At 36.7% G+C, this 15,689-nt stretch overlaps 1 protein-coding gene across 1 annotated transcript in view; it reads left to right on the top strand.

The window, feature by feature from the left end:
• The window catches only part of LOC107713131 (clathrin interactor 1-like), a 24,906-nt gene extending 9,860 nt beyond the window's left edge, over positions 1-15,046 (top strand). Inside the window, exons 2-3 of the mRNA XM_016518566.1 lie at positions 14,134-14,238; positions 14,887-15,046. Of these exons, the coding sequence (XP_016374052.1) occupies positions 14,134-14,238; positions 14,887-15,046 (265 nt within the window). The remainder of the gene's footprint in view (positions 1-14,133; positions 14,239-14,886) is intronic.
• The last annotated feature ends 643 nt before the right edge of the window (positions 15,047-15,689 follow it).

The following is a 15,689-nucleotide window of genomic DNA, read 5'->3' as shown; positions in this document are numbered from 1 at the left end:
AATGTAGCCAAACTTTGGAGCGCTTAGATTAGCGAGCAAGGTCCTGGCAGATCGCTAGATCGGGTCCTCACTAGGGCTGGTCCGAATACCATTTTTTGAGCTTCGAAGCTTAGGTTGTAATCAAGGCGCGCCTCACGCGGGCAGGGCTTATATGCTCCGAGAACGGACACTGCACTAGTGATACAAAACACACAGGTCTGTGAAGAGCAATACTTTTAATATAGACAAATTATTATTAGGCTGGGCTACTGTACGTTTTTTTTATGACTGCCGTATTTGCAAGTATTTTCCAAGCAAATTAAGTGCACGTTTTTATCATGTGTAAAATTACTGATTAACATGGCGGATAAAAGCAGCTCGTATTTTTACACCAACACTATACTATAGGCGTACTACTTACAGAACTTTTCAAACTTGATGTCCTGTTGTGGTAGGCCAGTTTCAAATCACATATTTGGCACACTGCTTTTGTCTTGTCCTCACTCAATTTAAAGTGCTCCCACACAGCTGATGTCTTCGGCATTTTTGTCTTCTCTTCCAGATGAACTGAATCATGACGTTCACTCATGGGCGATTCATATTCAAGCGCGAATGAGAACCGTTTTGCGGGGGATGCCAGGTGTTCGGAAAAAAAAGAAAAGAATATTTGAATCTCAAAATTGAAAATCGAATGCCAACCCACTGAACGAATAATCGAATATTCTGGTCCAGCCCTAAAAATCAGTAGCTAATGCTGGCTTTTACTGTGTTTAATATAGACCTTTTTTTTTTTTTTTTACGCAACAACAATTTTAAAGGGGTCTTATTATGTCCTTTTTTTAAAGTCTTGATTTGGTTTTTGGGGTGTACTAGAATAGTTTTTGTTATTCTATTCATGCTTGATTGTTCATATTCTGTATATATTTTACATTATTGCAGCACCTCTCTTCCGAGTCTCTAGAACACCCCGTTTAGTTCTTGTTTCGATAAAGCCCCTCCTTCCGAAACATGAAGTGTGCTCTGATTGGTTAGCTGGCCCAGTGTGTTGTGATTGGCAAAACGCTTAGAGCATGTTTCAGAAATCACACAACCCTTACCATAACCGCAAGTTTCATCTGCTTAACTGTAAATATTAACAATGATGATGTCAATCTTGCCACTCTAATTTGAGTCCAATTCAGAATGTTTACGAACAAGAAGATCGTCACTGGCATAGCCAGAGGGGTGTCCAGGGTGAGTTATACGTGTGCACTGCATGTTTCAAAGGCAAAACGTGGCACGGGTGTTTTTAAATGAATGTATCTTTGAAGGGAACCGATTGTCTTCAGAAAAGTTTTGATGTCATTTTTATTTAATCTTTCCTATAATGCCTGATAAAGTAAAGTTCATGAGCGCAGCGCTGCTTTGTGTACAGCCGTTACCGGGGAAACCGCTAGTTCTGCTGCTCCAAAAGCGCCTCCTACAGGCAGAGAATGAATTAGCATTTTCAATAAGCCCGTCTGCTGTTTTATATTTACATTATATACATATATTTCCCCCAGCGGAAATGCCACCACACATAGAGTGTAAGTCTGTGGGAAACACTGTACACTGTAAAAATTGTCCGTAAAAATACAGCACAATATACCGTAATAATTTGAAGGAATTTTACGTATTTGGTTTTTACAGTTGTTTTTCCGTATTTTTGATTTACGCTTTGCATAGGAACAAGAAGCTCAGTCGATTATTGGCACGAAAACAGTGCTAGAGCAGACGCCATTACTCATGGAGATAGCCTCGGTCAAAGTTTCATTTTAAAGTCGGATTTCGGGTTTGGGGAACCGTTTACACTTCCGTGGTAAATAATTTTTTGTTAAATGTAACAAACTGTAAAGTTAACTTAGTTGCTGTCTGACTTGTTTGACAAATGAATGTCGGAGCCGTCATATTCAACATTTTCAGCATACCGTCACATCTTACTCGACGTGGAGGTACGTGTTACAGTGTGCTCACTTTTAATTGTTTATTAACTTTTAATTGTTGTTGATGCGGTGTATTTGTTACTGAGCATGTCGTTTCAAGCATCCGGCATGTTACTGAGGTGATGTTAAGCAGCTGTGATAACGTTAAATCTGAAGTGTGGTACAACTGTTTAGAGCGCTTTATGCTTTCAACAGAAGCTGGCAGAGGAATTGTCAAGAAAAGAAGAGACCATTTACGACTTTATTTAAAAGAGATTAAAATACGACTAGGTGAAGATCTGACATCGTTGAATTCTTCAAGGATAACACATCACCTTTTCTGCCAAACAAGGTAGGTATAGACTTTTTATTGTCTTGTTTTTGTTACACACACAAGAAATTAATTCGGTAACGTTACTGGCACGCTGTCTGTGAACTCATACATGTCTTGCATGTGCAGAGAATGCCGCTTCAGACAGCGCGCCAGGAGCGCATCGAGTTCTCTCTCACACTTACACGCACAAAAGCACACAAAAATGTCAAAATGACAATTTTTGGCGAGTGACAGTCTTAAATGAGTTAAAGTATTAACTGATGTAAAGAGTTGGGATGTGTCAGATGTGACAGCAGTTCATGACATTCATAGTGTTTCTTTTGTTTTCTTTTCTAATGACAGGTCGTAATTGCTGCTGTACTGTACATCCCAAGCACCCCCTGCATTCTTATCATGGGTTTGTATTCTGTTTTATTTATTAACAGTTTTTATTTACCATTAGGGATGTTCAATACTGAAAAAAAAAATTTGTCATTGAGTCGTTTATTCAGTTGACTTTGTTATTGAAGTTGTTTTTGTAGGAAAGATTGAATCAATGTTTGGAGTGGTTTTCTGAAGTTACGATGTATTTTTTGTAATTTCTTATTTGTTTAATGTTATTGGTGATTCCAGATTGCTGTCATTAAAGAAGTTACATCTCCTCCCCCATTGTGGCTGAGCTACACATTTTCATCATTTTATTCTAAACATAAAATATCCAGTGCTGGAATTCATGCAAATGTATGGAACATATAATGAAATGCTGTGTATAAAGCATTTTGTTGTGTTGCTGTTTAGTTGAAAATAATTAAAGGGAAATTTCACCCAAAAATGACAATTCTGTCATTAATTACTCACCCTCATGTCGTTTCAAACCTGTAAGACCTTTGTTCATCTTTGCAACACAAATTACAATATTTTTGATGAAATCCGAGAATCCTTTCTGATCCTGCATAGACAGCAAGGGTCCTACCACGGTCAAGGCACAGAAACGAAGTATAAAGACATAATTAAAATGGTCCATGTGACATCAGTGGTTCAACTGTAATTTTACGAAGCTATGAGCATACTTTTTGTGTGCAAAGAAAACAAAAATAACTTTATTCAACAATTTCTTCTCTCCTGGGAGAGTTTGCCGCCATTAACGAGAGTACCATCTTAATTTGTGTTCTGAAGATGAATGAAGGTCTTATGGGTTTGGAACGACCTGAGGGTGAGTAATTAAATTCTGTCATTAATTACTCACCCTCATGTCGTTCCAAACCTGTAAGACCTTTGTTCATCTTTGCAACACAAATTACAATATTTTTGATGAAATCCGAGAATCCTTTCTGATCCTGCATAGACAGCAAGGGTCCTACCACGGTCAAGGCACAGAAACGAAGTATAAAGACATAATTAAAATGGTCCATGTGACATCAGTGGTTCAACTGTAATTTTACGAAGCTATGAGCATACTTTTTGTGTGCAAAGAAAACAAAAATAACTTTATTCAACAATTTCTTCTCTCCTGGGAGAGTTTGCCGCCATTAACGAGAGTACCATCTTAATTTGTGTTCTGAAGATGAATGAAGGTCTTATGGGTTTGGAACGACCTGAGGGTGAGTAATTAATGACAGAATTTTCATTTTTTTGTGAACAATCCCTTTAAGTGTATCGTTCAGTTCAGTTTCATTCATTTCATTTCTTGTCATTTCCAGTCTTCCTGTGAAGAAATCCTGAATGAGGGTCAAAGATTCAGATGAAATGAACCAAACGGCTATGCTTCCAAGACTCATGTAACTCATGTGAATTAACTTCGAAAATCCATGTACAATTTGAGCTTTTTTTCAAATCTCAACATGGAACTTGGACTGAACATGCAGAGAAAAAAAAAAAAGTAGTTTCCTCAAACTGGCACATGGCAAAAAAATACTAAAAGCACACAAACACTTGGAGCCCTGCTCTTAATTCAGATTGTATAGTTCTCCTAGTTTCACATTGAAATGTCAGGCATGAGTGCATGAATCTTTGTTCCATATTTTCAAATGCTTTACAAGAAAGTATTTTTGCAGAACCATGTAATTGTAGTTTAACACTACGATAATTTAGCATGAATTAGAGGTTAGTAATCTAACTTAAAGGGTTAGTTCACCCAAAATATTATATGAAAAATCTCGTTCCAATCCTGTGAGACTTTTGTTCATTTTTGGAACACTAATGAAGATCCTTTTTAATGAAATCTGACAGCTATACTTTACTGGACCTTGAAATGGTAGTTGCATAGGCTGTCAATGGAGGGACAGAAAGCACAGAGATTTCATTAAAAATACTCTTCATTTGTGTTCCAAAGATGAATGAAAGTCTTACGGGTTTGGAACGGTATAAGGGTGAGTAACTGATGACAGAATTCACATTTTTGGGTGAACTGTCCTTTTAAATAATATTGTGTTCTCTTATAAGAAAATGGTGTCAACAGTGGAACATTTCACTTGACTATTGACTACAAGTCTATAGCAATTGTTATTAATGACAGCCCTGTCTTTGTATTCATTTTTTTCCTATGTATTCAAAAATGTTTTTAATCTTGACCGTTTTGCAGTGAAGTTTAACTTCGTGACGACTATTTGGTGCAACACCAATATTGTTCAAATACCTGCTCATGTTTTCTTTTTTCTGCCTGTTGCAGAAATGTTGCTTTACACATTAAATTAATGTCATAATATTTTTGTCTGTTTAAGGCAAACAAAAGCCATTGAATGCACTTTTAAGAATGTTTACATGAGGTAAAAATAAACCATGTTCAGTTTGTATTGGGGATGTCAACGTTTAATCGACAATCGATTAATTGTCAATAAGAGATACAATCGATTAAAGCTATCAATGGTCGATTAAGCAGTTTAATTTTGGGGTGCGTGCGGCTGTGAGTGACGGTGACAAGGCTGGGTCTTTTGAGAAAATAATTCATTTGCATACAATTACGAGTTTGTGATCCAAACTTTAAAAGTACATTTAAACAGAAACAATACAAAGTTCTTTTGTACTGAAATGTATTGTCATGTTTAATTATAATTTCCCCAGATAATTGTTTCATATCGGGATTGCGCTTTGACAGGGCTGCGGGACACGAGCAGGACAGATAGGCTATATATACCTATAATTCATACCTACAACTTGTTAATTCGTTCCTATGACTTATTAATTTGTTCCCTAGAAAACCAGCAGCTGGACAATTCCACGTAAGATTAATCAACATAGTTTCTCTCCTTTATTTTAACCATTATACAATTTAGTAAAATAAATTATTTGAATCATTTTGAGACTTTTTTTTTTATCGCAGCTCCAATAACAATATCTCATCTCATCTTGATGCTGATCTGCATGAGTTGCACATACAGCATTTAGTTAAATAGCAGTGCAAAACTGTATTGGGATTTGAGTTGGAATGTCTCAGAGGTCAAAGTCTGCCGGTTTGAAAGCATTTTAGATTGATTCCTATCTCCACGAAAGTGAAATGTCACAATTGTATTGGAGAGTTGTCATATCTATCCCTTTAACCCTAACATATCCAAAAAGAAAAATAAACCCAACCTCTAACCCTATAAATACAAAACAAAAATAACTAAAATGTTTAAATACATTAAACAACCTTATTTGCTAAAAAGTCATCCAAGGGTATATTTACAAGTGTAAATAATGAACTAGGGCCGGTTGCAGACTGGTCATAACTTTTTTAATTTAGTTATGAAAAGGCAGATTGGTCTTATTTGTGTTGGAAGAGTAAGACTGATTACCCCTTGGCAACTGCTAGTTGGTCAATTTCTTAAGTTTATGCAACTGGCCCCTGGTTGTTTCAATAAGTTTTGCATAGTATTTTCTTTACTTTTTACTTCAAAAACTGTCTAAAAAGGGTAATATTTTATGTATTTGAGGTCTGAGATTTGGGAAATGGTGAAGAGAGAGAGAAGGCTAACATTTTGCATTTTAGGTCAGCATTGCCATCTAATCAGCCAATATTGTCTAAAATAGCCTGCATAGCACTTCATCTTTTATAACATGGGATTTTGACCAAATATATTCAATCTTAATTTTTGTAAAATGTTGCAACATGTAAATTTTGTGTGTGTGTGTGAAAAAATTACAGTTTTGAACATATAAGTTAATACAAATATTTTTAAAAATACCTTAAAGTAATTAAATGAGCATGTAAAGCAAATATCTTTAAAAGTAATTCCGTGTGGAGCATACCCCCAATCCATGCAATGTTCTCACCTTTTTTCCCCCCTTACCTATTTGTTAAATCTAGCTAACAAAATATATATTGTGTGTTTGATTGGTCCAGACGCTACACCTGTTTGCATCTCTGTATTTGCTACATACAACTAAATTATAATTAGATTAATTTATAATTAGATTATTTTAAGAAGTTATTTGTATTAATTAAAATTGGTAATTTTATTATTAAATTATTATTTTGCCCTTCTATGTACTAATAAAAATGTGATGCATTGAGAATCATGTTGTGTGCTTTTTTTTTTTTTGGTATTTGTATTCAAATCTGTTACCCTTTGAGCTGTAATCAAATTCAATCATAAAGGAAAGGTCAGCGGGTACTAAAAGTATGCTGTCTTTAAAGATGCCTTTTTTGGCTAAAGTTGAAGGCAGCATCATGTGTCAAATGTGCATTTATAGCAATCTCAGAATGCACTGCATGGAATAAAAAAAAAATTAAAACAAACTTCATTCTGTATTGAGAACTGTCAAAAAAAAAACAAAAAAAAAAAAGTTCCATTATATATTTAAAATGAAATATTTCATCCATATATACATTTGTTTGTTGTTGAGCACAAAACCCAGTGGTAGCCCTAACTCAGAATCACCCATCTCCATAATTCACATCTCTTGGGACTTCTTTCCCTAGCAAACTTTCCCTTGTCCAGGTATCACTCCTTTCATCTCTTAGCTGCTGCTTTCGTTCTCTCTCCATCATACTTATTATAAACCGCCACCATCCTCATCTCCATCGTAAAGCTTTATCCAGACCTTTGCTTCACTCTGAAGCTCTAGGTAGTCTTTTTAGTCTGAGGTGGCGGAGCAGGAAAGCTGAAACCACTCAGAGAGCTTTCATGTGAGGCGTCTTGAGTTTGTTGTGGGTTTTTCGCAGGCCATAGCTCCACAGTGAATGTGTAAGTACACACATTCATTCTAGCGAAGGAGAGAATAAAAGAAGTGGAGAGTAAATCTCGGCAGGCCCATAGAACAAAGAGGCTGCGGATGCAAAGGATGGCAAGCCGCCCCTACGCCTGTCTGTGCCCCCTTCTCTTTGTGCAAAAGAAAGCCTGCCTCTTCTGCTTTTGTCTTTCCTGCATATTGAATATTCCAGCGGAATATGTGCAGCACAGTACACAGCAGCGTACGTGTGTCTGGAATGTATTTATTATGTGTGTGTGACTGCTCTACAGGCCGCTTGCTTGCATAAACCGACATCATTCATTATTCAGTTGCCTGAGATTTTCCTTGTAATCTTAGGCCAACTATGCAGCACTCTTTCTACGTGCTTGAATCGCATAGATTGCCAATCCCACTATCGTGAACTCTTGCTTGACACTGAAACCAAAACAATAGACTCGGCTCTGTGATACTGTGCAAGTTTGTGGTCAAGCCAGTAAATTTACAACTTTTGTGCCTGATTGATGATTTGAATGTAAAAGTTTGCCTTTATAAGGTTGTATAAGTCTCTTAAATTAAAAATAATAATAGAATATTAGAATGATTTCTGAAGGATCATGTGACACCAAAGACTGGAGTAATGGCTATTGAAAATTCAGCCTTGCATTACGTGAATAAATAAAAAAATTTCACGTATTTCGCCATTATAAAGAGTACCACAATGCATGGACGTGCGTTTCTCTGTACGTAACCAAGGCTCAGCGCATGCGTGTTCTACATCAGCAGCACCACGAGCATACGCCGTTTACGTGCAGAGGTACTCTCGACAATGGCGGAAGACGAGATTTGGAGGAGAAGAATTGTTGAATAAAGTCCTTATTTTTTATTCTCGTAGCTGCGTAAAATTGCGGTTGAACCACTGATGTCACATGGACTGTTTAACCAATGTCCTTACTACGTTTCTGGACCTGGGAACATTTCAGTTGCATTGCTGTCTATAGAGGGTCAGAGAGCTGTCGGATTTCATCAAAAATATCTTAATTTGTGTTCCAAAGATGAACGAAGGTCTTACAGGTTTGGAACGACATTAGGGTGAGTAATTAATGACAGAATTTTCATTTTTGGGTGAACTATCCCTTTAATTGGTCTTATTCCTAAAATACGAGCAGAGTAAATAAATTGTGCATAACATTTGGATGTAAATTGTATGATTTGAATGTGACAATTTACATGCTAATGGATGTATGATCAGTTTACACATTGATTCTGCTTGAGTTTTGTGAATAAGGCCCAAAGGTTGTATCTGTCCAGCCCTGCTCAACATACAGATGCATGATCTAATGAAGCTGTTAGATGAATGTCGGTGTGGCTTTTTATGGAATAGTGCTGGTTAAGCAACTTAACATCTTGCCAGCTGCCACACAATTAGTTCCATCTTTCAGTCATCAAGACCATATGTGCAGCATTGGCCTCCATCTGAATTGCCTGAATTACTTGAGGAATTCTGAGGTTTTGTTTTTGAAAGTGTTTACAGATTGAATTTGCTCTGTCATTAAGTAAAACTGATCCATTGGAAAGACCACGCCACCCCCGAAGCCTGAAAGTGACGCAGATGAGTGGGATCAATGTCTTTGTTGCGAGTTTTTGCTAAAGTCATTGATTTGGCTCAGACGTGATTTTAGCTCTCTGACTCTTTTTCTTCAGAGATCAAATGATTGCAAATCAGCTGCATTGTCTTTCCAGACCACCTGCTTCCACGTTCCAGCGAGATGCATGTTGCCCACCTGCCAGCATTCCTGTCTTTACTGCACATCATCCAGCCCCACTAGACTCTCTGTAATAACTTCCAGAAGTTCACTTTCACCCTCCCACCCTCTTTGCCCTTTGGGATTGCGAGAGTGAGGCGGGAAAAGCCACATTTTCACATTAGTAATGATTATGGAAAGTGTTTGCAGCTGTTTTGAGAGTTAGCATGATAAACATCCGCCGAGCACCACCTCTGCAGTGTTGTTGTGCGTTTGGTTCTAGTCATTTTCAGATGATGTGGCATTGATCTATGATTTACAGGCTTTGCCCGTGTTGATTGTCTATTAGTAAGATGCACTGTTTAGTCTGCTCTAAAGGCCATGCCAAAATAAGCCATTGTCAGGCCATCGTTGAGCATCTGTTAGCCTGGTTTTTGCATGGTGTTCCACTCCGTTGGCATTAGTCAGACCCTCATGTGCAGCTTTTTGACCAGTTGAGCTTGTTGAATGGGTGGCAGAGATCAATCTGATTGGCTGTTCAGCTTGAAAGTAACGAAAGCAACAAAAGCAAGCAAACAAAGAATGGCAATGCTTTTGCCATTTGCAATTTTTTTTTGACTTACTTGAAGGAGCTGTATTATGAATCCATCTGTGGTGAGCGAAATTGGTACAAAAATGGTAAGCAAGCACTACTTTGGTTACGTTTTGTAAATCCGCAATCCTAGCTCTACTGGTTTCCCTTTTTAAATGATGAAGGCTACTGCCACCTGCTGGTATGGAGAGTTATTTCCTCTCATGCAGAGGCTAGAATATATGTGCTAGTTAGCTGATGACTGATGGTCTTTGCATTGTGTTCAAGTGCAACTTTTTGGCCCAGATGTAGGCGACATGGTAGTTCTTTGATTTTGCTTTGGTGTGTCTGGGCCTTAATAGTGGAGCTAATACTCGTTTAGTGCTGACTATAGGCTGTACATATATTATTAGGTTTGTCTAAAGTTGTGTTAAATGTTGATCTCACAAGATGCTCTGAAAATCATTTTGATCTATGTCACCCAAAAAAGTCCTCATGAGATTCCCAACTCATGGTTTCTTTTTATTGTGGAGCACAGAAGTGGATATTTAAACAATGTCTACACTGCTGTTTTTCCTTATAGTAAAAGTGAAATGTATACTGTCAAACTCCAAGATGGACAAAAAAAAAAAGATGTATGTGCGACTGCATTCTTCTAAAGCCATTTTGTGAGTCATCATTCGAATGCAAGATGTTTGATGTTAGAGCTGTCGAACCAGGTCTGACACATCTTGAGAAGATTGACATTTGAGAGCTATTTGAAGAGAGAAATTTTTTGCTTCAGAAGATTTGGAATATAGCATATCAATTGCATGGACCACTTTTATGTCTTTTTTTGAGCTGCCGGGCTGGGCGATAAACAATATCATATCAAGATTGCGATAACATTTGTTGTTAACGGTGATAAGCGCTGGACACATTTACTCTATGGATCAGTCTAACAGCAGAAATAAATGGGACAATAGGCAGTCTGTGCATGTTGCTAGTAAGTCTACATGTTCTGTGTGAAAAGACCTTACTCCAGTTTGCGCAATATTTAATTTTTGATGGAAATGAAATAAAACCATGGAGTATATTCTCATTCCCATCAAACATGTGATGTAACCTGTTTAATAACATTAATAAACAAATATTACTTAGCTGATGAAACGTCTTTCTGACAAAATCTTTCAGCAGACAAAAACTTGAAAGTTGTGAGTGGGGAAAATTACTTGATCTAGGATCTTTAAACAATGCGTGCCATTGTAAAGACTGTAACACCGTGTCCTAACTGCACGTGACGTGACAAGATTCCAATGACAACCAATTTGGCTGTCCACACCAGACATGACACGACAATGCGACGTGACAGAATCAATCAAATATCACAGCCAATCAAAAGCGTGTGTGCGCGGGCTCTCTCTGGAAGCACACTGCACTTGCAATAAAATGGATATTTAAAATTCATTCATAAATATTAAACCTTTTAACATTATTATATTTACATACTGAGTGACTGATACCATCTTTATGGAATACACTTGTTGGTTCGCAGTTTTAACGTACATGTTTGCTTTAATTAATTTTCAAGATCTGAGGTAAACTATCTGTTGTTGCTTTCAGTAAAGCTATAAATGTCATGCAATATGATATTCAAACTCACATTAGACACTTAACATTGAATAAAGCACATAATCAGTACCTGAGATTATCACTGTCAGTTTGTATGTTGCTCCAGCCGCAACATCGCAGACATAGAAACCGTTTAAAAATAGAAATATTGCGTGTCGCTGTTGTGGCTGGTTAGGACAAAAACTCTGATGGAAAATCTCATGGAAAAGATACCTTTTATCACATGTCGCGGCATCGTAGGACACAGTGTTATCCCTCACAACCTTGTTTTCATAAGCATTAAATTCAATATGGCATCAAACCTGATTAAGGTCTTTGAGTGGCACAGTTTTGTCTACAACACAAAATGAAGCACACGTGTCGTTTCAAAGATATGAGGACAGTCCATATTTCCAGAGCTGTTCTGAGGCTCACTTCACAAGCTTTTCACAAAACTACCATCAAATATACACTCAGAGATCTTAAATTACAATCTTCACGACAAACCACCAATACAAAAGTGTGGTTTAACCCAGAAGTTGCGTTCGACTTTAACATTGTCAGGGTCGTAAAAATTCTGTCATAATCTATTATTATCCGTCATTTTAATTTTGATATTTTAATTATAATAACACATTTAATTGCTTGTTTTTTTGTTCACATTTTCATTTTTAATAATGAAACCTACAGGACGAGCATATAGGCTTATACATTTATTTATCACGTCACTTTTCATGTTCAACACCCCGCAGTGACAGCTGAGGCCACTAAAAACAACTAAATATGCTAGGGCTGGGTAAAACAAATTGATTTCTCGATTTTAATAGATTCTAATTTTTATGAAACAATATCGATTCTTAAATCCCAGTCGATTCCGTTTCAGTTGATGAATGAACCATACATATAGTGCGCCTCCCATCCAATAAATCGCAATAGACTCAACAGAGACGGTAAAATTTTCATGTTCAACATCACACACAGTGACAGCAGAGGCCACTAAAAACAATTAAATATGCTAGAGCTGGGTAAAAAAAAAAAGATTTCTCGATTTTAATAGATTCTCATTTTTATGAACCAATATCGATTCTTAAATCCCAGTCGATTCTGTTTTCAGTTGATGAATGAACCATACATATAGTGCGCCTCCCATCCAATAGACTAAACTTTGTGCGTTGTTACTTTTGATATGAAACAAAGTCTCAGATTTCAAATTCTGTCCATTTTATTAGGAAATTCAAGCAATAAATACTGTTTTGGCGCTCTTTAATGTGGCGTGATAGGTCGCTGTAGACACCTCAGATCAAGCGAAGCGGCAGCGCTCGTGAACTGATCATCTCTTTCGCTTTACTAGTGGGTTCTCGCCTGTGCGTAATCAAACGCATAGCAAAAGACTCGTGACAGTTTTATTTTTGTTCTGGAGGCTGATGATCCCACGCTCTGCTGCCACACTGGACAGGGGTGGGAATTACAGCTATAAATTACAATAGATCACCCTCAGTGTAATCTGTCAAAGTGACGGACGACCTTCAGATTTTTCCGTCACTGCTAAAAAGAAATTCTGTAAATGACGGAAAATTTTCGGTTAATGTGACCTCTGATTTAACCTAAAGAAATTGTGGTATAAATGTTACTTTTTTTTTACTAACATGTACTTCTCAATGCTACTCTGTAGAGTTAATTTGTGATCAAACGAGTTGTGTTTACATTCATTAAAAGTTTAACAAACATGTGGAAAGCATTTCCATTCCCATTAATGTTAAATGAATATTGTGATAAATATTGATATTGTATGATTTGGGGGAAATATATATTGTGATAATATTTTTGGCCAAATTGGACAGGCTATTTCCATTTGTTGAATAGAAATAGTAGCTAGGCCATTCTCTTAAATATCTCCATAGTTAAGAAATGTTTTTGCATTAACCCTCTTCCAACCCTGTTAAACAGTAGTTGGTATGTTTTTGTTATACTGTCATCCTCTGAAGTGAATTGTCAGCCTCTGACCCATGATCGACTTGAGTTAAAACTAACTGTGTGTGTGTGTGTGTGTGTTAATTACTTACTTTCTCCATTTGACTTGGACTATTTATTAATTAGAATTTGAGCACCAGGACTCACATTTTTTTCACTTTTATTTTCATTTCCGAATAAAGGCACATCATTTCATTGTCATGTCCTCCTACGCTTCCTGACTTCTGAAGTTTTGTGGAAAACAAACAAGTTTGACATGAGCATTAACTCTTAATGATGTGGCCCACTCCCAATTTCCAAATTTCCTCCTCTTTTCTGTCATCTACCTTTCTCGTAGCAAGTTAAAAACTGCAAAGAGTGGTCTACAAGTTGGGCCATCTCTTGCATCTTTAGGGCTGAGAACAAAATTATTAATGGGACCCTCTCTGTTAGGTCACACAAGTGTGGCTAGCTTTAGTATCTGTTGTTAAGACTCTGGCAGATTTGATCAAATATGTGAATCATACATTTCATTTGTAGAGAAGATATTTTGGCCTCATAATTCCACCATTCAGAATTGTAATACTACTAATTTTTTCCATAGAATGACAGGTTAAGCTATGACAATCTCAACAAATTGGTTTAGTCACATGAATGCTCGGTAAATTTAACACTAAACAGAGCTGTCTGTACAGTTTTTCATCTGAACACATTTAAAACTTTGGCAACATGTTTTCTTCTATCAGTCCAAAATACACACCAGTCGACCAAAGCTGACCGGCTCGAGAGAGTTTTTTTTATTTCAACACCTCCATGTGTAACAATAAATGGACTTGTGTGTCTGTGTGTGGTTGCCTGGTGTTTATTTGTGGTTCTTTGTTTTTCACTGTTTCCCAGCACCAATGTTGTGATGAACTACTCCGAGATAGAGTCCAAGGTTCGAGAAGCCACCAATGATGACTCCTGGGGCCCATCGGGTCAGCTCATGGGTGAGATTGCCAAGTAAGTGCTCAGCCTGCTGGGTGGTAAGAGGACTACGTGCTCCCTTTCAGTCTTCAGGCATTCACTGACTCTACTCTCAACTACCACAGAACATTTGTGTAGGGCAATTACTTCAGAATTATCTCATCATTGATAGCTGATGATTACAGTTGCTTTGCATAATGCCTTAGACTTGAGATCATCTGAAAGTTTAGTCATTACATCCTCATGTCGTTTTTACATGAATTTAGTGTCTTGTGTTAAATTACTGTAAACAATCAGGGTTAGGCAGTATTTTAATATGCTAAACCCTGATAGAGAAACCCTGTGTTAGTACTACCAACACATTTTTCATAAGAAACACAAAAATAACCAATAATATCATTAAAAAAAAAGACTACAAATTTTGGGAAAATATACAAATATCTTTAAAGCTGATTAGTTTGTCAGTGGTATTAATTCCTGTTTTTTGACAGGTTGAAAAACATGCCATATTATACAACTGGTTACAAAACCTTATATTCCTATTGGAAGTAGTTTTTGTGTTCTGATTGTTAATACATTCCTAAATCGTCATACCTGATCAATTAACATAATACAAGGTTTAAAAACTTTATCCGTTTAGTATAAAGTCATTGTACATAATGTGACTAATCTACCTTACTGCAGATCCACATTTATGTACGAGCAGTTCCCTGAAGTTATGAACATGCTTTGGACTAGAATGCTGAAAGACAACAAGAAGAATTGGAGAAGAGTTTACAAGGTACAGTGCACTGCTCATCTTGCATCATATTTTCACCTTCAAATGAGACAATTGTTGAAATAAGTGTATGCTTCATTTACACAATGTTTAGTCAAAGTCCAGATATTGGCCAATTCATTGGCCGTGCCTATATACAGCGGGCAAAATAAGTATTGAACGCATCACCATTTTTCTCAGTAAATGTATTTCTAAAGATGCTGTTGACATGAAATTTCACCAGATGTTGATAACAGCCCAAGTAATCCATACATACAAATAAAACAAAATAAATAATTTCAGAAATTAAGTTGTGTAATAAAATGGAATGACAGGGAAAAAAGTTTAATCATGGTTTTACAACAAATAAAACCAAAAAAATTGTAGTTAAACCATAGTATTAGTAACCACAAATTAACCCGAGTTTTTCTAAACTAACCATAGTTTAACCATGGTATTTGTAGTAAAATTGTGGTTATACAAATGGTAATCTGCAAAAAAAAAAATAAATGTAAAAAATGGTTACTACACTTTTACCATAGTAAAACCATGATTAAAGCTGCAGTCCGTAACTTTTTTTGGTAAAAAATGATCCGAAATCAATATTTGAGCAAGTACATAACCAGCCAGTGTTCAAAACTATCGCCTTACTTTAGCCCGATTCACAACGGTTATCTTATAATAATGTTTTCTAATTTGAGTGGTACGGGTAGGTTTTCGCGGGAAATTC

The sequence above is a fragment of the Sinocyclocheilus rhinocerous genome, unplaced genomic scaffold (assembly GCF_001515625.1).
Source record: "Sinocyclocheilus rhinocerous isolate Xijiao unplaced genomic scaffold, SAMN03320098_v1.1 scaffold387, whole genome shotgun sequence".
Classification (NCBI taxonomy): Eukaryota; Metazoa; Chordata; class Actinopteri; order Cypriniformes; family Cyprinidae; genus Sinocyclocheilus; species Sinocyclocheilus rhinocerous.
This window is presented reverse-complemented; position numbering and strand designations above follow the sequence as displayed.